Raw genomic sequence first — 23,739 nt, 5'->3', positions numbered from 1 at the left:
ATCAATGTAACCCTTCAAATCCTAACAGATCACAAATACTTCTACCACTACACTAACAGAACATCAATCTTTCTAAACACACTCCTCAGAAGAACAATTATAGTGCATAGAATTATGTTACCATATAATACCTCATATTTCACATACTGGGATCAAGATAATATTACTATGATTAAGACTGTTGATTTCATGTGGATCAGAATGTTCAAATTTTAGTTCAGTAATATTTTCTAATTAGCACAAATGCTCCTTAAGTTCAGCAAAGTTCTCACAAAAAATTGAAAAAGCGAATGACTTTACAAAGTAACTGATTATACATAAATAATATTAACATAATACATGTACATATTGTTTGAATTTATTTCATTATATATTTGCTGAAAGCTGGTTTGGGACAGTGTTTACCAGAGAGCTGCTTTACAATACATCAAGGACTAAAGGTTACATTGGTTAGGTTATTACAAGTTCAGTAAGATCAGAAAGTACCTTTGGAATATTTTTGTTGCTATATCATCCGAACAGAGTTCCTCACCGTCCTGACCTATACACACTTTGAACTTTACATTGGTAATATCACACAAGTCCACATCAGCTGTAGATAACAAGAACATATACAAATCACACATTTATTTAAAAACCAGTGATGTAAGAAATGATATGGTACACGGTTTAATTACTCTCAGATTTAAATAAAGGAATCATATCCCATCAATAACCTTCATCAGAAGTTCTATTTATCGGACTGATTGATTTACAGAAAAGAACATTTAGCATTGTTTTCTTGCAGAATTACTCTATTTGTGTTAGAGTTATCTCTCTTATCTTTATAGATAACAGAATTCTCAACCCCATGGGTCTAAGGATATGTTTTCTAATAGCTTCTCCATTATTGTAATATCCAATTAATACTGGCTAAATTAAGTCAGAGACTTTACAGCAGAAACAACATGAGTGTTTAACATGAACAGTTTATAGCACTGAATGCATTCTGCGACCTATGCACAGAATAAATGTGCTCTAGCTACTATTTCTTACTATATTTATCCTGTATACACAAAAACATTGTATGGTTGGGCTTATTTCAGGACAATTTGATTTGCTTTGTGAGAGATAAAGAAAACACAAGACAGGTTGAACAAGTCCTATGTTTTGTGTAGGTGATCAAGAAAGATTTCAGTTGACAGAGAACATGTTAAATGTCATTTAATGTGAAAGATAAAGTAAGCTTTCACTAGACAAGTGTCACCGTACCTGTTACCATAGTATCTTGTAATGGATGCTCAAACGTAACTGTCAAACTCTGTAATGAGGCTGCTGCTAAATCAAACACCACAGAACTCTTGATATCTGCAATGAGATCAAACTGCTGAAAGAATGCTGTATTTTATAACCACTACTTACATGGACAAAATTATCAATATTTCAATTATGTATACAGACAGCAATATTTAAAACATGTATTGTAGAGCTGCTCTGCCTGTCGTTGAATAAGGATATAGTTGTTTAGATCCCCTGCAAAGAGAGCCCAGTCTCTGACATAATATCTAGCTGAGACTATTCAATGGAATGTTGAGAGGGTCAGAAGTGGTAATTTGAATCTTATTAATGAAGTTATTTTAAATGGTTTTGAAGATATGGTCTGGAAACACTGAAATCTGTGAATCAGTGAACTTGACAGTTTCCATGGCAAACAAATCAACAAACTAAAATGACTTTATAGCAAAAGGAATCACTATAAAACCAATCCATTGATTATCATAGAAGTTTCAGGGAATTATTTGAAAGGATCTTGCAAATATGTTCTGGAAATACTTAAATCAGTTATTTTGACTATTTGTTTCCGTGGTAACAATAGTTTTGTGGAATTACCTAGAATAGTTTTAGAGATACACTAAAACAGCACTTAAATCAAAGAATTTAACAATAGTTGAACCTCGTCTACTTGATCTCTTATAACTTGAAGACCCTGAATAATTAAAGTATTTAGTCAGTCTGGCCAAACTTTACACTAAATATCAGAACTTACTGAAACCAAATACTCACAAAACTCAAAATTTTCCCACAGTCCTGCCAATTTCAAGATAGCAAGGTTTGACTGTATTTGTTTCCATGGTAACTTTATGAATATTGAAACTGAAAGCTGTTCCATAGTAAAAAGCAGTACTACAACACTTAGATGATGTTAATATGATGTTTTGTTAAGTTATCTTGAATTGATTTCTAGATATGCCACTGGACGGACAAACAGACAGACGGATGAACAGATGGATGAATGGAAGGATAAAACCAGTTTGTACATACCCTACCAACATTCATTTTGTGGTGAAAATTTAGTGGTTCATCAAAAAGTTGTGACAAACTTGTACACAATATATCACAATATTAATCTCTATTTAGTACTGAGAATCAGTTGTTGTTGCATATATGCTGATCCTATATAATCAAAGAGATTTGATCAATTGTTAATCAATATCAGAATAGCTTTTAGAGAAAAAAAATTTATCCACCTGGTACAATGATACATCATACTGGATGTAAACTATATGTATTCAGAGATTCATAAATCTGTGAATGACATCTTATAATACCTGGTTGACTTCAAATAAAGCAGTTTTAACTGGCAGTAACACATACCCTGTTGTGCATTAGGCCGAATACAACTCTCTATAACAGTGTTAAAGATGACCTGTTGTCGAAGATGATTAAGGACTTGTGCCACACTAGTTGGGTGTGTGAATGGGATTCGGCTGACCATGATGGCTGGCTGGTCAAGTGAACACCCACTGATGTCACTCATAAAATATACATGCTGCTGATCGGGCAATGTCTGAAACAATATCATATATAGAGAGAAACACCTTTCTGTAATGAGGATTCTTTTCAGATCTAAATGCAATTTCTATCAATCACAACCTTAAAATCAACTCTTTTTTAATTATGTCTTATGAATTACGAGACGATTGCTTTTTGTTTAATAACGGCAGACATTTTCTTTTATCTTACACTAGTTAAAGTAAAAATCTAACTTGGAATGTACTGATTTTTGCAAAGAAATCATTTCACATAAACGTGTACATTTATCTAGATTATTGTAACTTGACCTGGCCCCACTTGTATAAAACATCTCAACTTGAGATTTCCTCAAGTCGAGATTTTCCTCAGCTGATATCTCCTCTAAAACGGCTTGTATAAAATTTTCTCAAGGAACAGGAGGAAGTCATTGGCTAGGATGTCCTGAAATTCCTTGAGGAATTTTCATACAAGATATTTTCAAGGAGATATTAGCTGAGGAAAATATGGGCTTGAGGAAATCTTAAATTGAGATATTTTATACAAGTGGGGCCTGATCCATAATTATAAACATCAAATATTCTGTAACTTACAACAAAAAATTCCTTGCCCTCCTTATGACTCTGTGATTTGGCTGCCCGTTGATTTATGAGTTGTAACAAGGGCTTCGTCTCACCAACAGATATCACATCTAGTTCTACAACAAATATTCAAAAGAATTAGGTCTCTTGAACATGAGACATGGAAATTTTTATACAGCATATCTAGTGCTTTCTGTCCCATCCAGTTTATATGAAAGGACAACATTTCTAATTGTCTTTCTGTTAAGACAACAAGGGACGAAAAATTGTTAATACATGTGTACTTCATTGCTATTTTGAAACAATTGTGTGAAGGAAAATACTCTTTGATCTGGAATTGAATTCTGCCTTAAGGTATCGTTCTGTAACATCTCCTTCCTGGGATGAGATTTTTTTACAAAGCCATAGCCTTAAATAGATTTATCACTTCTTACACAAATGTAAATTGACAGCAGCTGGTTTAATCCAAGACAAACAGAATTATCTTGGGACCATTAGGATCAATTTGAGATAAGGATTACATTGAAAGCAAAAAGATCAAACCTGAGGCACTGAATCTTCCAGACCATTAGGTTAAGTTCTAGATAATTATAACCATGTTGATAATGATTAACCTGAGATCATGATTCATCTGAGACCAGAATTCACCTGAGACCATGATGATTAACCTGACATCATGGTGACTAACCTGACATCATGATGATTAACCCAAGACCATGATGATTAACCTCAGATCATGGTTATTATCCTGAGATCCTGATTAAACTGAGATCATGATGAGAGCTATAAGTTACCTGTTACACTCTGGATAGATTGCACATTGGACATGGCCACTGGAATTGGCTGGGGAAGGACCAACACAAAACAGGCAGACAAGGTACAACTGTTTACGTTGGAAAGGCCTTGAAAGCAGGGAAGACTGAAAACAATAACAACATGTCAAAGCACCAACATATTGAAGAATAAATCCATAATTGAAAATCTTTTATAATAACAATTAGGAGACGAAATTTGCCATTTCCAAAGTAAGAGTGTAATTGATCATGAGAACACCCGTTACACCTTACCTCTTGCCATCTTGTTTGACAACACTCATCAGTGGTATTGTTTGTAGCTTATTAGGACTGCAGGGTTCTATACACACTGTCACACTCTGGCCTAGCTCATACTCTGTTATAGCTGAAACATAACAACAAACATCTAATTACTCTGGCCTAGCTTATACTCTTGTTACAGCTGAAACATGACAATAAATATCAAATTATTCTGGCCTAGGTTTTACTCTGTTATAGCTGAAACATGACAACAAACATCTAATTACCCTGGCCTAGCTTATACATTGTTATAGCTGAAACATGACAATACATATCTAATTACTCTGGCCTAGGTTATACTCTGTTATAGCTGAAACATGACAACAAACATCTAATTACTCTGGCCTTGGTTATATTCCATTACAATTAAAACACGACAAATAATTACTCTGGTCTATTAAGTGATATTATTCTTATTCAAATCTCAACAGTCAATCAATTCAAAAAAGTTCCTAAGGCCAACAAATAATCTAATAGGAACAGTAAACAAACAAAAAACTCTAAAAGACAGCTATGAGAAAATTTTCATGTGAGTGTCTTAAGTGAAGTTATGCAATGAACTTTACTTATAAAAGATCACATTTATAAGAATTGAAAATTCTAGTCATTCTTCAGTGCACCTACCTTCTACAGTCATAGGATGTGGCGATTTGGTTTTTTTATCCAACAGATCATATGGTGAAACAAAGTATATTAATTTCATTGGACATCCTGCAAAATCAAGACAAGTATTATACACAAATATGCATTAGCTTACTTCGAGATAAAATATATAATGTAAACATCTAATATCTTAAGGGGTTATGCTACATTTTGTAAATGTCATGAAAAAAATGTCCTATAACCATGATAAATAATGAAATAAGTTTCAGCCACTCTCTGGTCAAAAACATATAAAAGAGGTATTAATCCTCTTCGTTTTAAAAACATTTTCTATACCAGATAAGATCTGCTCTCACAACTCACCTCTGTCACAGTGACAGCATATTATGGCATATTTCCTTTAGTAAATCGATTTTAATCTATCAACATGTGTTAATTGTAAAGTAATTACTTCAACCCACTTCTAACTCCTTATAAAGAATGGTACATTGACAGTGTAACCCTTACATTGTCAAAATCCTAACGTATAAATTCCTGATAGGTAGTATTACACTGTAATTTTGTTTAACAAAGTCTATCCCAGATGCATTTCTTCAACTTTTTTTGAAATTACAACTTTCATCCCAACAGTTATGTATAGAAGAAGGTCTTTATCATACTATTCTGAGGGAGACTATTTGCAAAATTCATTAAAAAAATATTATTGGAACCGTCCATCTTCATATAAACTTGTCCAACTGCTAACTGTATGAAACAGAAAGGAACTTTATATCTTAGGCAAGTATCTTCAATCAAACTTATCAGTACGGTCTAGATTCCAACTTATTTTCACTTTGATTAGCATTGCATGAATATTTGTTTGCCTACAAAATTATATACATTGTTGCCGTTAATCTCCTGACTACACCACTCTATATATATATGTATGCCTTGTTCGAGACTTTACTTGATAATGTTGATAGTAATTGTTGTCACTGCACTTTATGGTTCTAGTCTAGCCTATGTATTCCTATGTAAAGTCAATGCACACTTATGTTAAGTTACTATACAAGAGCTGTCCATCTTCTTTAAATTTGTCTATCTTGTACATAATAATGACAAAGTATTTATACCAACTAAATACCATCTACAAGATTTACACATGATGATATAATGTCTTTGTATTTTATATAACTTACGTATCAATTATATGTTGCTATGAATGCTTATGAGCGGTAAGACTTCAAGTTAAATTAACAATGAACTGTACTTACCACCCTTTCGAGGCAACAGAATTCCAAGCGGTGACTTGTGGATACAGTTGGCCACCCCCTTAATAGCACTATAACCAATGAAATAAATAATTTATAGAATTAGCAAAATTATTAAGAATGTCAAATGAACGTAAATAGAATATAATCCATCACAGAAACCACTTCATTCCTAGGATAATCTGTCTAAAACGATCATTAATCATTCCTCTAGTGACTTGTTTTATCAGTAATCCCTTTTCATAAACTCTGTCTTCTGTGATCAGGTCTTATATCTTAAAAAAACTGTGAAACAACATAGAAGTTCTTACAATACAACTAGTAGAATGAGTGTTTGTCAACAAGATTGAAGACAAACACATTCATGAATGTCACATTTCCAAGACTACACGGTCACCATCAGACAAATGACCAGCGTGGAGCATACTAGCAATGATGTATGCAGTGTACAAGATTGTTAGGAATCAACCAATTTTTTGACTGTACTATAACCCTATGTACACCAAGGTAAACAAAAAGTACAGATAGTGAACATAGGATACAGCCAGAAAAGTCAGTTGATTCCTTACCATCTTGTACACTCTGTACATCAGTGCTAGTATGCTCCATACTGGTCACTTGTCTGACGGTGACCGTGTAGTCATCGAAACGTCACACTCAAATCTTATACTGGTTGTATTATAAGAACTACTAACTCTACTGACCAAACTGAAGAAAACATTCGTTAAAAAGCAGGATTGTTTGCATCGCAACACAGAAGTTAGGAATAAAATATATACCTCTTACATAACAATAAGTTCATATGTGAATTTTGTTGATGTAATAGATAAGATGCTGTAAGGTTTACTTTAAATCTGATTCCAGCAATGTTGTGTCAGCCATACATACCTTTGTAGCTGAGCAAGGTTGTTGAGATCTGTTTCCAGAGAATGCAAGGCTAAGAAGGCCTTTGACTTCTGTTTTCTGGAGTGATAAATCAAAGCACACATGAAAATCTGTTGTACTAAACCTTTATTCAAATATGTATGCTCTGCTATGTACACAAAACCCTTGTTGACAATGAAAGTGGATTTGGTTTGATATAGAGTGTGTGGATTGGTACAGACAATGAGTCAATGAATCTGGTTTGATATGGAGAGTGTGGATTGGTACTGACAATGATCAAAGGCATGGGTGTGTGGACAGAGCAGATCAATGAATGGCAATTATGTGAAAAGAGTGGTACACAAAGTCAGTGGATTTGGCCCACATGGAGACAGAAATCTAGGATGGATATGGAGTTTATCACACTGATCAAGACACAGACTTTAATATCTGATTTCTGAAACTCTCCAGTTTAAATGATTGTATGTTTCTGACGATACTAACATGACCTATGGCAATGATATTGATGTTATGGTGTTTCATTTAATCCTAATGATATATTACTGCTGCTCTGCTATCCTTGAATCACAATGAACACTCACAAGCTTACACAGACATACCCCAATTACATGTTCATTAACTATATACATGATCTCAAAAGATATTTTGTACAGACTTTTTATCTGACCTTTTCATCTTGACCAAAGACCACTAAAATCAAATTGAGTGTAGAACATAATTTTTGAACATAATGGTGTAAATTTGAACTAAATTTGTTGAGCGGTTCATAAGATAACTCGTACACGTGTACTTTTCTGTGGACATAAAAGTGATTGCTTCTAGTGTGTAAATCTCACTTCACTTAATGACTATAGGTGATGAAAATGCACGCTGTGTGACTTTTAATTGGATTTCTGTGAACACCATGTAGAAATGAGCCATGATCTCAGTTTCTATGGAAATGCTTAGAATGACAACTTACTTGTCACCCGGTATCTTGTAGATATCCTGCAGACCTTCTAGGTGAACAACAAACTCATCAAACTGCCCCTTGCTGAAATAACAGAGGAAATCATGTCTGTTACAGAGTCTCCTTTAAATCATGCATTCACTTCCATTATTAATTCTAAACTCTTCAAAGTAAAATCAAACCAATACTTATATAATCCACAGGAGTCCAATTTAAATGGATGCCAATTAACAAGAATAAATCTACATGTAATAAAAGCAAGGATTTTAGTAAATCCTAAAAAAACATTTCTTAAATTACATTTTTAAGTAAATGATCTAAACATGTACTCTACCTTAATATTTCTGTAAGCTCCTCACAACTCTGTGAAAAGAAAACAATGGATGATCAGTGATGAAAATACATTCAGAAACAAAACAAGATTCAGATTCAACCCCCTTTAAATGGAATAATAACAAATTGCAAAGGTGTCTTAAAGTTGTTGAATATTGGCAAAAAATATTTCTTAAATACGTTTTTGTCATAATGAAATAATTGTTGAACTTGCCCAATACATGACATACAGAATAACCAAAGATTTGGTACCATTGCTGGATTAACAAAATGCATTTTAGTAATCCTTCTTTTAAATACTTTACCTGTAATATAACAAGCCACAAAGCATTTGATGTCATTTTTCGCATAACAAAGCAAGTATTTTTCACCCATTAACTGTTAAACATCTAAAAGGTAATAATGATATTACCGTTGGATCTCCATTGTGAAAAACCTTGACATCCTTAACTACACCCCCAGTTTCCATGATAATTTCCACACGGAACATCTCCGAGCTGATGACAGCACGATTCTCTGGTGAGGAAGGCACACTGAAGCTGAGACCAAGCTGACGGGCTATGGATTCCAACCTCTCCAGTAAAGACTGTTGATTCACCACTGAAAATAGTGATACATATCATTATATGTCACAACCTAAATATCATCTAAAATATCGGTAAATAACTGCACCTATAGTACAGGTACATTTCATAATTCCATCAAATAATATACATCTGTATATGTCATTCAATACACACAGATTTAAGATCATTGATACATGATTGATTGAACAAGATATATCATCATCATTCAGATTACATTGATCTAGCACCTTAATATATCATCACATCCAGAAATCATTTTAAACGTTGTACCTTCACCAACGGTAAAAGTGTATTTTATTACAATTTCAGTAGCAGTCATTTTATCTACATGCTGTATTAGTGACCTACAATTCAAAATTTATCCCCTGGATAGACAAAATACCCTGTTCTTAATGTAATTTGGTTCCTAAATCTGAATGTAGACTAAATTACAATATAGATACATTTACAGTTTACTGAAAACCACACTAACAATAAGTTGAAAATGAAACAAATTTTTTAAGAAGAACTCCACAGCATTGTCTTTTTGTCTTCAGTCCTACTCTTTATAATGACTCAAAACAGAAATAATTAATATTTATCTTGATATGGTTTCAGAGGTTTTTGCCCCCAAATCCATCAAATTTTAAAACTCATAAAATTAAACTCGTTAATTATTAGCCTGCTATTTCATTTACACTGTTTCATGAATAAAAATGTTTTGTTTAAAATAAAAGAAATATCTCTTTTCATATAAATTTTGTTTTGGTATTAGTTGTGTTTATAACCCACCACAAATGGTTCATAGTCTTGATGTATAAATGTGGGGTTTTTTTTTTGCCTTGAACATCAAACATCAAAGTAACCACTTTTAATTATCACAAATCTAAATTATTCAGTCAACTTTTAAAACATTTTTTGCATAATTTTCCCTTAAAACCTAAAGAGCATATTTTTAAAAAGATATCCAGTTCTACACAACATTTAAATTTATAATACATTTATGTAATTAACATTCAAATTGTAATGTACAAATTTTTCAGGAATCATTTATAAACTCTGCCAACATCTAATTGTTTAGGCAAGACCCAGAGCAAGTCAAGTAAAACAAGCTTTCACGATAAAACCAACAGTATAGCTGATCAGCACATACAATATGTGTATATTTCTACATGACGGCAGTGAAATGACAACGAGGTAGACACAGATCGTCTGTCATTGTGGGGTTGAAGGTCAGGGACGGTAATCAATATACTACACACATGTATTGATTTCACTTCAACATGGACACAAATATTGGATGTGTGGCTATACAGACATCCATCCATCCACAAGGTCTCTGAGGCACATATTGTAACTGTTGGGAAAACAGCTGTCTCTACTCTTATATCAGTAAATAATTTGAATTTATTAATTTTATAACCCAGTGTCCAATATCCCAACCACTGCCTTATCATCTTCCATCTGAACCGAGTTTTCACAGCTGAATCAATGAAGTGTCTCCTACCACAATGACTAGCTGTGATGAACAACAGTCAATATAAACATCACACGTGTGTCTATCCTGTCTGCACAATAATCTCCTTTCATTCATACACACATATATACATATTGGAAATGCTGATTATTAGGAAATTATCATTCATATCGTATATGCTCATGAATGAATAATGAATATTCAAATTTCTAGGGAAAAATCCATGGTTTATGGTCCAATCCTACAGCATAACATGTTTTGTTAATACCAAACTCAGATCAAAATTTAGATCAAAATTTGAAGTTGTAATAGCACCTTCAATAGTTTAATTAAAAGAATGAATAACAAAATATATGCCAACACAACATATTTAAATCAATTCTTCTAAAATTACAAACCAATGACACTGTGTATCTGTACAAAACTTTCAAAAAAACTGAGTTATACAATCACAAGGCTGAAACACATTATTTGTGAAGAAAACCACGATCAATTTGAACATACCATTATATGTGGTGTATAGGAAATTTAGTTTAAGGTATCAGACCATGTATGAACATGACATAGTATCTACTACAATATCAACAATGCTTGTTGGTGCCCATCATTGTCAAGGACGGGAATATTGTACCAAGCCCAACCACACTCCCATTTAAATATTCTTATCATGATCACGCTAAAAGAATATTTGACTTTCTAATAATAATCAACACAGACTTAATATTCCATGTAATTATCATTGATAAAAAGGATTATTTGACACTTGAAAAAAAAATTATATTAACATGTATTCAATTACAAAATTACCACATCCTGAAATAAAACACAAAAGCACATGCATGACCTATCTTACATGAAGCAAATCTAAAAACCCTTTTAGCAATCATAATAAAATACTTTATCCAGAACACCAAACTCTGTCTGAACATCCATGCTTAAGACCGGTCTGCAAGATTCTGAATACTTTTACCCATGTTGTCTACTTTTTGACACAAATACATCATGATGGGTTTTATTTACACTAACAAATGAGCAGGTATCAGATGGCAGTACTAGTCTAGTGGACCAGGTTTTACAGCATGTGGAATAGGATTCATCCAACACTAGTACCTTCATACCAGTAACACAACCCCGAAAATCAATAAAATTTGGTTCTCCCATGTTAACCTGTGTCAGTGTAGGAGCTGCTAGTTGTTAAACAAAAATGTCTTGGAAATCATAATTTGAGAAAATGACGTCAGAACATTACATTAGAGTCTGTTTCTACGTCTGAAAAGCTGAACAACAACAAGTTATTACACTCCAATAACTATGACTAGCAATATGTACGCATGTCATGAAAATTCTTACAGATAAATCTAAATATTCTCATAAAAATACGAAATATTTCATATTCAATATCCAATTCTATTCTTCTTCATATGATTTTAAGATATCAAGTCCTCACTGTGGGTTGATGTGTTACAGAATACCCTGTACAGTCATTACAATATAAGGCAGTTGGAGAAAGATTATACCGAACATGGATCAGACAGCTAGATTGACGACCCAACAGATTTAAGGCTCAGTACAAAGGTTACAACATCATTACAAGATAACAGCAGAATTAGCACCTTTCTCTATCTAATTATTTATACCGAGTTTAGCCAGTATCATGGTTATCATCAGTCTTCATTCAACAGAACTGAAAAATTCAGCCAAATTTTCATAAGGACTTGAGTAAATTCAATGCCAATATCGAATACAAAGGATATTAAACTTTGTTAATATAAATATACTCCATCTTTAAATGACCAAATTCCATTATATATGTCTTCACATGTTCTCGTATATCTTGTGTCTCTACTTCCACATGGTACTATACTACTAGCTAAAGCATTGACCAAGTGTCATTTGGACATTTCTTCTCCAACCCTACTCAAGCTTTACAATTTCAACAGAAAAATCTATCAGCAAAGCAAATTTTGAGGAATTAATGCTAAGTACAACATTTATGCATAATTATATATCACACTTGTCCTGTTTTATTTGTATGGTCTTTTTTTAAAACAACATACAAAATACACCAACATTTATCTCCATCCTCCCAAAAACTGAATTTCCGAATTAATTTTATTTAATGATGTCATGTTTAAAACATTAACATATAGAAAAATACATGAAATGAAAATTCTGCATACTCTTCAATTCCCACCAGAGTTCACACAAATATGACATCTTCACCTCAAATATTCACTTCTGCTTTAGTTTGTTGTAAAATTGAAACAAGTAATGTGAAATATCACACAAGTTTACCTGCCCCTTCTCAGAAAGAGTGATATGTAACAAATCATGGAGACTTTGCAGACATTTATCAAAATCTGAATTTTTTTTACCGAAAATTCACCAAAGATAAAATTCATGTTTTTATTTTGGTTTGCTGAGATGTCCACTGTACGATATATTCTAGATCTAGAAGGAATAGCTTGTACTCTCGGAGAAACTGAGCCTAACGTGAAGTCTAGCTGCTCAGCATCTGTAATTTTCATAGTTGCTGGTCCCTAATCCTGGAGGAACTTTTGTAAATATATCTACTGAGGTGTTTATTTACTACATAATCTAGCTATATACCAAATTTGCTTCAAGTTAAACTGAATACTTTTTTTCAGAGCAACGGATCTAAACACAAAACTTTAAAGTGAAATAATGATGCTGTAACACAACACTCTTTCTTTTATCACCTGTGAGACAACACTGAATAATAATATCTATAAAGATAATTTAAATTGCAAATGTATGCATGTTATCAACATTGCATTAACATTTTTTTGATTCCCATGACAGCAATTATAAGCATGTATTTTTTCTCCTGAAAATATATATTGACAGATTTTCACTACCTTTAATGGCCCGATGCAGTTTATCTAAGCATGTCTGTATGTGCATCCGCTCCAAAGCATCCGACTGCTGCCGCTTATCCTGTCAACATGATCATCATCAATATTAACCTGTATCTCTCATATACAATGTTTATATATAAAGTATAATCATATCATCAGATCACTGTATAACTTTTGAAGGAGACTAGATGGAGCTTTATCATTTTTTCTATAAGAGATGAAAAATGGAAAAGTGTGAATATGAACAAGCTAATGTGTCACTTACATTCATGATGGCCATGCGGACAGCCTTGATGCTGTCAGCCCAGGTTTTGTGCTGGGAAGCTCGTCCATGTAGTTTTTCCATCAGGAGAGACAGAGTTTGACCCTGTTCAGCCGAAGCTTCTGTTAAAAAACAAAACAATGTCTTGTTAAAATGATTTCTATAATTCCCATTTTACCCCCTAAAATATTATAATCAACAATTCACACTCACATAATCAACTTCTTACACTCAAACCATCAACATCTTACATTCTTGACATCAAAATCTGACACTCACATCTCCATTTTCTTACACTCACTTTTTACACTCAAATTATCAACATCTTACACTCACATCACCACTACCTTACACTCAAATCATCAACATCTTACACTCACATCACATACATATTACACTAACATCACACTCACATCACATACATATTACACTCACATCACATACATCTTACACTAACATCACATACATATTACACACACATCACATACATCTTACACTAACATCACATACATATTACACTAACATCACATACATATTACACTCATATCACATACATGTTACACTCACATCATCAACATCTTACACTAACATAAACAACATATTACACTCACATCACAAACATATTACACTAACATAAACAACATATTACACTCACATCACATACATATTACACTCACATCACCAACATCTTACACTAACATAAACAACATATTACTCTCACATCACAAACATATGACACTCACATCACAAACATATGACACATCATCAACATCTTACACTCACATCAAATACTTATTACACTCACACCATATACATATTACACTCACATCACATACATATTACACTCACATCACATACATATCACACTAACATAAACAACATATTACACTCACATCACATATATATTACACTCACATCACATACATATTACACTAACATAAACAACATATTACACTCACATCACAAACATATGACACTCACATCATCAACATCTTACACTCACATCAAATACATATTACACTCACACCATATACATATTACACTCAAATCATCAACATCTTACACTCACATCATTAATATCCTACAATCACAACATAAAAATCTGACACTCACATCATCAACATCTTACACTCACATCATCAACATTAAACACAAACTAAAAATCTTAATCTTCTCAACATCACTTTACATTATGCATCTTATACAGATCTGTAATGACACAAATACCTTTATTTTATAGAATAATTTTATTTGTATGAAGTGAAAAACAAGAAATACAATCATTAATATGTTGAAGCATCATGTTACACATATACTATAATACCAGTGCAGGTGGAGTCTAGACTTAATTAATGGAAGCTGCACTGCACACTTTTCTACAGATATATATGTAACCTCATTTTAATGTTATCAAGGACACACATAATTACAACATATGTATTTTTTTAAGCAGAAATTTGAATCCCATGACTCATCTTGATTGGACTGAGTGACACCTTAAATTTCCATTGCTACACATATCACTTAAACAGTCTAAAAGATACACACAAACCCTACACTTACCATAAGGCTGCACAACTTTACTTAGATCATCAATCACAAGCAAAATTTCAAGGATAATATATTTATGGCATTCACAATCTTTGATAAATTTTAGAAACTTGACATGAAAATAATCCACCATCTATTTAAACTTCTTATAATAAGATTGCTGGTAAAAACCATTTTTATTCATCTATGTGAAATATAACTGCATTACAGTAACATGGTAATTTGATACATATAGTTGTGTAATGTCTTTTTTTTTTTTTTTTGAGAAGTGCTGTAGAAGGGTATTGAAAAATTAATAATGTATCAAAATATGAAACATGTATATTGATCCTAATTGATCTTGAGGTTTCAATACGTGAATAATTGATCCTGTAACAACACTGGATTTATGAAAGAAATAAAATCATTCCTACATAAAAACAGGCTTTAGATTCTCGGATTATCCTAAAATCATGATTACCAACACTAGAAAACCTGATGACAATCTATTGCTAAATGTTCGTAATTCTAAATGAATCATATTATAATTATACAATGTAATATGATATAAAATGTCGTTGCTGATTATTATGGTGTGGTTGTCACTGTTGTTTAGATTAAGTCTGTACATTTCCACATACAGGTAACTTTTAACCTGATTAACTAAAGGTAAAAATAACAAAGTGTACTGAAATTTAGAAGCTTTTTTTCATTTCAATTAATTTTACTGATATACAACTCAAAGGAATTGGGCATCCCAGCACTGCCTAGTGCTCACATACACCGCTTGCTTATATCAAGCTAAGCTTAACAAAGAGGGCAAAATTTCAGAACAATTTGAACTCATCAAAAGATGCAGGGTATATTACAGACTGAATAATATATGACTGATATATATACAGCATAGACTCTCCCCTGACCCAGCTTCAGACTGGTTTGGAAATTCAATAAAAGTCAGCCTCCGGAAAACCTGAAAGCATTTTCTGTCATATTCTAGAATGACCCTGTCGCCACAAATAAATCAATACTTACAACTAGTCACTTGAGCTAATATAAGGTGGTTATAAATATAATTATCAGTAGTCTCCACAGCTATTTCATGTTTTTCCTGTATGTACTGTTTGACAAAGTTTCGATTCATTCAATATTCTCAAATTCATAAGGTAAACACGAAATTACTACCTACATATAAATTTAATAATTTTGTAGTTTTTTTTTTCAAGCAAGTCTAGAACGCCATTTCCAAAATTTTGATGAGTTCCATTACTAAGAGATAAAGTGGATACTCAAATTTTAGTAAGTCCCACAAAAAAAATCCTGACATCAGGACTTAAAATATCTGACTGCCAAAAATAAAATGTCATTTTCTTTACATTTTTCTTGTACTGATTATTAAGATTTGTTAGGTACATCTATCTCCTAGAAATTTTGGATAAAGTAAACCCAAAACTGAACCTTATGTGAAAGTATATTGGGTATAAGTACAGTCAGAAATAGCATTACCCGATAAAAAAAATGCATGCAAACATCAATTTACAAATTAATCCATGTACCAAACTAACTATTTTTTCTTTGTTTTTGTTTCAAACTAACCAATAATATTTGATGAAAATAATCACATCCAGTGGTACTATCAAAATGATTTTTTGTTTCTCCAACCAAGTGATTGATTTTTAAACTATTTCCCACTAGACAGAGTCCTGTTTTCTTAATAAACCAAGCTATACCGTTCTCTCTTTCCCTAATTTCCTCTTGTTCCTATATCAGAAGTTTGAAATACTGACAGATATATCTGATGAGGACATCTGATATATGGAGCCAGACAAAACCTTACCTTTCCAGAAAACATGGCTTCTTTGATAAAACGACAGATTTGTTAAGAAGTGTTAATCATAATTGTATGAGCTGAAACTGAAACCACTGTAGTTAATACTGCAGTGCAAATCATACATTTATAATCACTGTATTAGAAATAATTGTTGTATAATACTAATTGTTATAATTGTAATATTACCATTGGAGGTAAAACAATCTTCTACCCACACTGGTATGAAAAAGGTGTTTATCTAATTGGTGATTTTGTTAAGGATTTTAGTAATAACACTTTGTTTTCATATGAGGAATTTATTCAGAAATTTAACATAAACACTGATTTTTTGAAATATTATGCAATAATTTCAGCAATAAGGAAAAGCTTGCAGAATTATAATATTGTTGAGTATAAATTTATACGTCCTACTCTACCAGTCCACATATCTATTTTTTTAGATATCAATAAAGGTTCAAAGAGATTTTATGGAATACTTAACAATATTAAATCACTTGTGTCCAAGGGAAGGGAAAAGTGGGGGGAACATTTTGATTTCACAAATGATGACTGGCTAGCTATATATACATTACCTTTTCAAGTCACTAAAAGCTCCAAATTTCAATGGCTACAGTTTAGAATTTCCCACAACATCTTAACTACAAACTCATTTCTTTTTAAAGTAAGGATATTAGATAGTCCTTTATGTACTCTCTGTAATGCTGAGACAGAAACAATTGTACACCTGTTTTGGGAATGTGATGAAGTCCAGAATCTTTTGCAAAGTATAGATAGATTACTAGATGCTTTATATATTCCTTTTACTGTTAACAAACAAACAATACTTTTTGGCAAGATAGATAATGGGACCAACCTAATATATAGTGTTGATAACCAAATTATTTTACTCATAAAACAATATATTTACAGAACTAGATGTTTACATAAGTCCCTCAGCATTAATGCTCTAACCTGTGCCATCCATGATTATTATAAGGTTCAAAAATATATCACGTATACTAAAGGGGAAAGGGTTAAAGACAAATTTGCACTAGGGTGGAAAAAATGGGAGAAATTTATAAAAATCATGAACGACTAATATTACTACCACTCTGTTACTATATCGATATATGATTTTTTTACTCAAACATAATTAAGATACTCAATACTTAATTTTGAATATGAATCAATAAACCTGATATGGTTACCAGTCCCTGACAATGGCCATCATCTGTACCAACAAATTTTCAGTTTGGTAAATTATTTAAAATCACCATCTGCTTTATATAGTTTTATTTAAGTCTTGAATTCCTTCCTGTTTCCTTCCCTATCTGCTTTCTTTCTCTCTTCCTCTCTCTAGCCATCTGCCTTCTTTCTCTCCTCTATCTAACCATTTTCTATCATAATCTGTCTCTTCTCTCCTTTTTTCTTATATGTATGTATGTATGTATGTATGTATGTATGTATGTAAGGGCGTGTGTGTGAACTTCTTTGTGTACATACAATGAAAAAATGCAAAAAATAAAATAAATATAAAAAAAGTTGATTATTTATGCTGTACATTAGATATATGATGAACACTCACAATTTGACAAATCCGTAGATGATGATGATGATGATGATGATGATGATGATGATGATGCATGTTAGTGATGATGTGTATGATGATGCATGCTAATGATGATATATATGTGTATTAGGATGATGTGTATGATAATACATGTAAGTGATGATGTGTATGATAATACATGTTTAATGATGATGTGTATGATAATACATGTTTAATGATGATGTGTATGAGGATGATGTGTATAATAATACATACATGATATGTATGATGATACATGTTAATGGTGATGTGTATGGTGACGATGTGTATAATAATACATGCATGTTTAATGATGATGTGTACGGTGATGATGTGTATAATAATACATGCATGTTTAATGATGATGTGTATGATGGTACATGTTTAATGATGATGTGTATGAGGATGATGTGTATGATGATACATGTTAATGGTGATGTGTTGTATGATGATGATATGTATGATGATACACGTTAATTGTGATGTGTATGGTGATGATGTGTATGATAATACATGTTTAATGATGATGTGTATGACGATACATGTTAATGATGATGTGTATGATGATGATGTGTATGAGAATATATGTTTAATGATGATGTGTATGATGGTACATGTTTAATGATGATGTGTATGATGATGATGTGTATGATGATACATGTTTAATGATGATGTATGTGATGATAATGTGTATGATGATACATGTTGGACATATGTATGTATGTATGTAAGGGCGTGTGTGTGTGAACTTTTTTGTGTACATACAATGAAAAAATGCAAAAATAAAATAAATAAAAAAAAAAAAAAAATACTAAATGTTATCCTGTCCTTCATTCTGAGGACTGTCAGGGGTAACTCTGAGGTTTTATGTATGTTTTGTACAGTAGAAATACAGACGTATAATTACTAGTGATGCAATACCTTATTGCTTATAATAAGTAGATATACATTGGTTGTAACAACTTATGACTAATATAACTAAACACAAAAATAGAAATGGAAAGATATGTATCACTTTCATTGATTACTAATACAAATTAAACAGAATGTAGAATACAACAATCAACTTTCAGAGCCACACCAGAAATAAAAATCATGATATCATAACTAATAATAAATTTTGAGGTATAAATGTGTACATTATGTTTTCTTGCTTTCATATGCAAATTATAATTTTGCAGATGCTAAATACGGTATTATACTGATCAAATACTGATGTGTGGTATCCAATGAAATCATAGGAAAAAACATAAGTGTCATAACTACATTCATTATAAGGAAATGATAAAAAAGATGAACATTATACTTCAATGCTTTAGAAGTCAGTGCACATGGCCAATTATCCATCTCTAAAAGGCCAATCTCTGCTTCATATCTTTGCATGTATTTTTGAAAGTATATTTCTATGGATAGGCTTATTTGTATATTTTCATAATTTGTAACTTATTAGTTATCAAATTGTTACACAGTCTAGTAGATCAAATGACCTAATACAAGAATGTTACGAATTGTTACCTGTTGTTAAGTACGTTTCCTACATATAATAGCCCAATTTTATGATGAGAGATACTTTGATGAAATTTTGGACATGTTTATGTCTGTTTATCACATGACTAAGTTTAACAGAATTTTCATTGATTGATATTCTAGTATGAAATGCTCTTTTTAAAACAAGAGCAATTTCTCTTATGATAATACTTATTTCAGTTCTTATATTAAAAACGAAATACAAACAAAAAGCATAATTATTTCTGTATTTAAATAACAAGTGATAAAGCTTAGTTTAGCTATTGGAGTATATATTATACTACCCTTAATGGTTAATGTTATGTTCTGTTATCAATGTTCCCCATTAACGTTAAAATGACAGTACTATACCCCCTACATTTGTTTGAGGTTTGTTTTCCAGGACTCTCTTATACATATACATATTAAGGGGTAAACTGTGCCCCCAGTTTTAATAGACAAGAAGGAACAGTGGTTGTCCCTGTACTTTTGGTATTCAAATCTGTTCTGTTTATTTTTTCCATAACTGCAGTTATAACAAAATGTGTGACAAACTTATTTCCTTATACACATGCAGTGATGAATACGTGTTCTAATTAAGTATATTCTTCATTTTTTTTATGAACATCTGCATATTCTTTGTGCCTAGATATTTTTGTAAATGAACCTTGGCAAGATCAAAAACCTAGGTACATTCAGTTAAACAACAATATTCTTAATGAGTTAAATTGAAACCACTTGATTAGCAATATATAATAACAAGTGTTGATAAGATAAATCAGGCCATTCTCAAACTGCGATTAAATAAGCAAACAACATTTTATTCTAACTATATATAACTATATAATAAGATGAACCATAGTTTAACTATAAACAGAAAATAAGCATCTGCTCAGATTTATAAAAATGACCTGAAAACTGAATTTCTGAAAAAATGAAATTTAAAAGTAACATCAATTAACAATTTGGATCATAAATTTTACTGTGAGCCACATGTATGATTATAATTTTCAAAAACCTTGAATTTTGTAACTATAAATAAAGATATAGACATATATGACCATATCATTCCTCAACTGTTCAAAGCATCTATACAACACCAATTAAAGATAAAGGAGACACTATTTATACAGAAAATGATTGTTATGACAGAGAAAAATTTGAACACTCATGTCCATATTGATCAATAATGTAAAATACACTGAATATATTAATACATAACTATTAATGGTATCAACCTAGGCAAAATTTTTAGTATAGATGCATAATGCACATTTCCCTTTTTAAATCATTTCAGTAATATAATTTCAGTAGTGATTTAATTCAGGATTTTGTCTAATTTATTTTAATCACCAAAAGTCATCAAATAAATCTGAAAATTTCATGTTATATATATATAATCAAATTCAAAAGAAATTGTATTTTCATATATATCAATATCTATCCTGATTAACCTATTTATTGTAACATATTACAGTTATATGCCTGTAAGAATGACAGGTCTCAGTGCTGGTAAAACTGCTAAGTGAAGACATAAGTTCATGGCCTCTAAGTGCCCTGGGGGCTTACATGTAGTAATCTCACTGACCACACATATTTGTGAAAATGACAACAGCTATTGACTAGATTTGCTGTGTTGCGTTCATCAATATTCCCTGCAGGTTCTTCCAGCAAAGATATCAGAACAGTAATCAATCAACAATATGACTTGTAGTAGGTGACCACTCCACATGGTGTTGTACGTTTCCCTTTTATCCTTTAAACATGCATAATTTAGGGAAATAGGGTTCTAATTCTGCGTGACCTACTTTCAACTATGACTGCAGGTATTAAACAGTCGGACAGTTAAAACGAATTCATTGCACTCACTTATTGACGATAGCTTATGACTTCGATACATGAAAGTGACATTTTATAAAAGAGCACTTTATAGACAAAAAATACACTGTATAATTTGCTGGGCGTAATATTACGATACAAAAGTGGAAACTTGTATCTGGTTACGGATGTAAATTTTGGCTCCTTCCCAGCACTTCCAGTAGTAGAGAAATATCAACCGTAAATACCACTTACTTCCTTCTTCACAACTTCAACATCAAAGAGAGTTAATCCCTCAAAAACCTCTCCGTCATTAAAGTACACACACCATATCATAAATGATTACTTATGTTATTCCTGAGGAATCTACAAGAAGATGAAAACGAAACGCGAACAGAAATATTTGTTGACAAAGGGGTGAGGGGTCGCGAGAATATGCCGATTACTCATTTATCGTAATAAATGCCATCAAACAAAAGTCAAAACCCCGAAGTAATATCTTTTCAAGTGTAAATGCAAGACACAAATATGAAATTGGTAGACGCATACCTGTTCTATCTCCATGATTATCCCAGCTACTGGGGGTATCCCCCAATGCGGCTGCCATCTTTGATTTTTCTACATTCGATAGCGGCCTCTTGTCGCGATGTTTTCCACACACTCACACGGCTACATCATTGATACCGTGTATGATGTAACATTTTCGCCATGTTCTGTTAAATCTGATTACAAGCACACTCCCTAGAAGCCTAAGGTTTTCTAGTATCCATGGCTAAGATGGTGCAGTAGATGCACCTCATAGAAAATAAATGGGTTCTATCGGGGTCAGTGAAACGCAATCGGGTTGGCTGGCTCTTGTTGACGTCACGTAGGATAATAGATATTTAGGAATGACGTTTATAATATTTACATGAAACGAAAACGAAAAAAATATGTTTCTACATGAACTGGCAGAATCGATAAATGGCCACGCGAAAATCACATGAATAAACTCTGCAACTCGTTTTCCTATTTCATTCATGAACGTCAATGTAACATTTTCTCATATTTCCGATTCAATATAAAATATTACCGACGGGCCAAAATGGACATTTTCTAATTTTAGCACGTACATATTTACCTAAGCACTTTATATATGTTAGACAAGGCAATTTTGAGATGTATAGATACATTTTTATTTACTTCATATTTACGACCTTCAGGAATTATATGTAGAAGATTACACATTTTCAAATACCTTAAATTCGGTCTCTGATATTTCAGGTCTATGACTGAGAGGACCAAGAATGCAGTCAAAACACTTCATATTTATTAATTGACAAGAGACGGTTTTTAACGTCCTTTTATACCATTGTACTGTCATATTATTGCAGCTGGTGAAACTATTTGATTACTTTCGTATAAAATGAAGATTTACAAAACAGATTAACATATATTTTTCAAATGGAATATCATTTCCTTCCTTAATTTTCCTGTGCAATGAAAATGTCTATACAGTAATCATCTCACTGAACAACAAAAGGGAGGCCCGCTGCATGCCATCCAGAGCAACTGGGGCATAAGTTTCTTGCCGAATGACAAAACTACGACTACAAACAAGCACCTCGGATCTGAGGCCATGTACATGTCAACGTTCTACAGACTTGACTGAGCCTTATCGCGGTCAGAGTTTTCATACAGTTAAGGCATACTCAAAGTAAATACACTCGTATGAAACACAGGTACAACTTGAACATCGTTCGATAAGAAATAGGTAACAATATATGTAAAAGAATTATATAACTGCGGGAAATGATATTAAATGCCACATAAATAGCGAAA

At 32.2% G+C, this 23,739-nt stretch overlaps 1 protein-coding gene across 1 annotated transcript in view; it reads right to left on the bottom strand.

The window, feature by feature from the left end:
- The window catches only part of LOC132546587 (serine-rich adhesin for platelets-like), a 28,414-nt gene extending 5,889 nt beyond the window's left edge, over positions 1-22,525 (bottom strand). Inside the window, exons 1-15 of the mRNA XM_060210307.1 lie at positions 22,468-22,525; positions 13,673-13,791; positions 13,408-13,486; positions 8,898-9,085; positions 8,487-8,515; positions 8,165-8,236; positions 7,207-7,281; positions 6,322-6,389; positions 5,090-5,176; positions 4,439-4,550; positions 4,166-4,290; positions 3,384-3,487; positions 2,635-2,827; positions 1,252-1,347; positions 487-592 (exon numbers count right to left, since the gene is read on the bottom strand). Of these exons, the coding sequence (XP_060066290.1) occupies positions 487-592; positions 1,252-1,347; positions 2,635-2,827; positions 3,384-3,487; positions 4,166-4,290; positions 4,439-4,550; positions 5,090-5,176; positions 6,322-6,389; positions 7,207-7,281; positions 8,165-8,236; positions 8,487-8,515; positions 8,898-9,085; positions 13,408-13,486; positions 13,673-13,791; positions 22,468-22,525 (1,511 nt within the window). The remainder of the gene's footprint in view (positions 1-486; positions 593-1,251; positions 1,348-2,634; positions 2,828-3,383; positions 3,488-4,165; positions 4,291-4,438; positions 4,551-5,089; positions 5,177-6,321; positions 6,390-7,206; positions 7,282-8,164; positions 8,237-8,486; positions 8,516-8,897; positions 9,086-13,407; positions 13,487-13,672; positions 13,792-22,467) is intronic.
- Between the last annotated feature and the right edge of the window lie 1,214 nt (positions 22,526-23,739).

The sequence above is a fragment of the Ylistrum balloti genome, unplaced genomic scaffold (assembly GCF_031769215.1).
Source record: "Ylistrum balloti isolate Yb309-2 unplaced genomic scaffold, AGI_CSIRO_Ybal_v1 Utg369898, whole genome shotgun sequence".
Classification (NCBI taxonomy): domain Eukaryota; kingdom Metazoa; phylum Mollusca; class Bivalvia; order Pectinida; family Pectinidae; genus Ylistrum; species Ylistrum balloti.
This window is presented reverse-complemented; position numbering and strand designations above follow the sequence as displayed.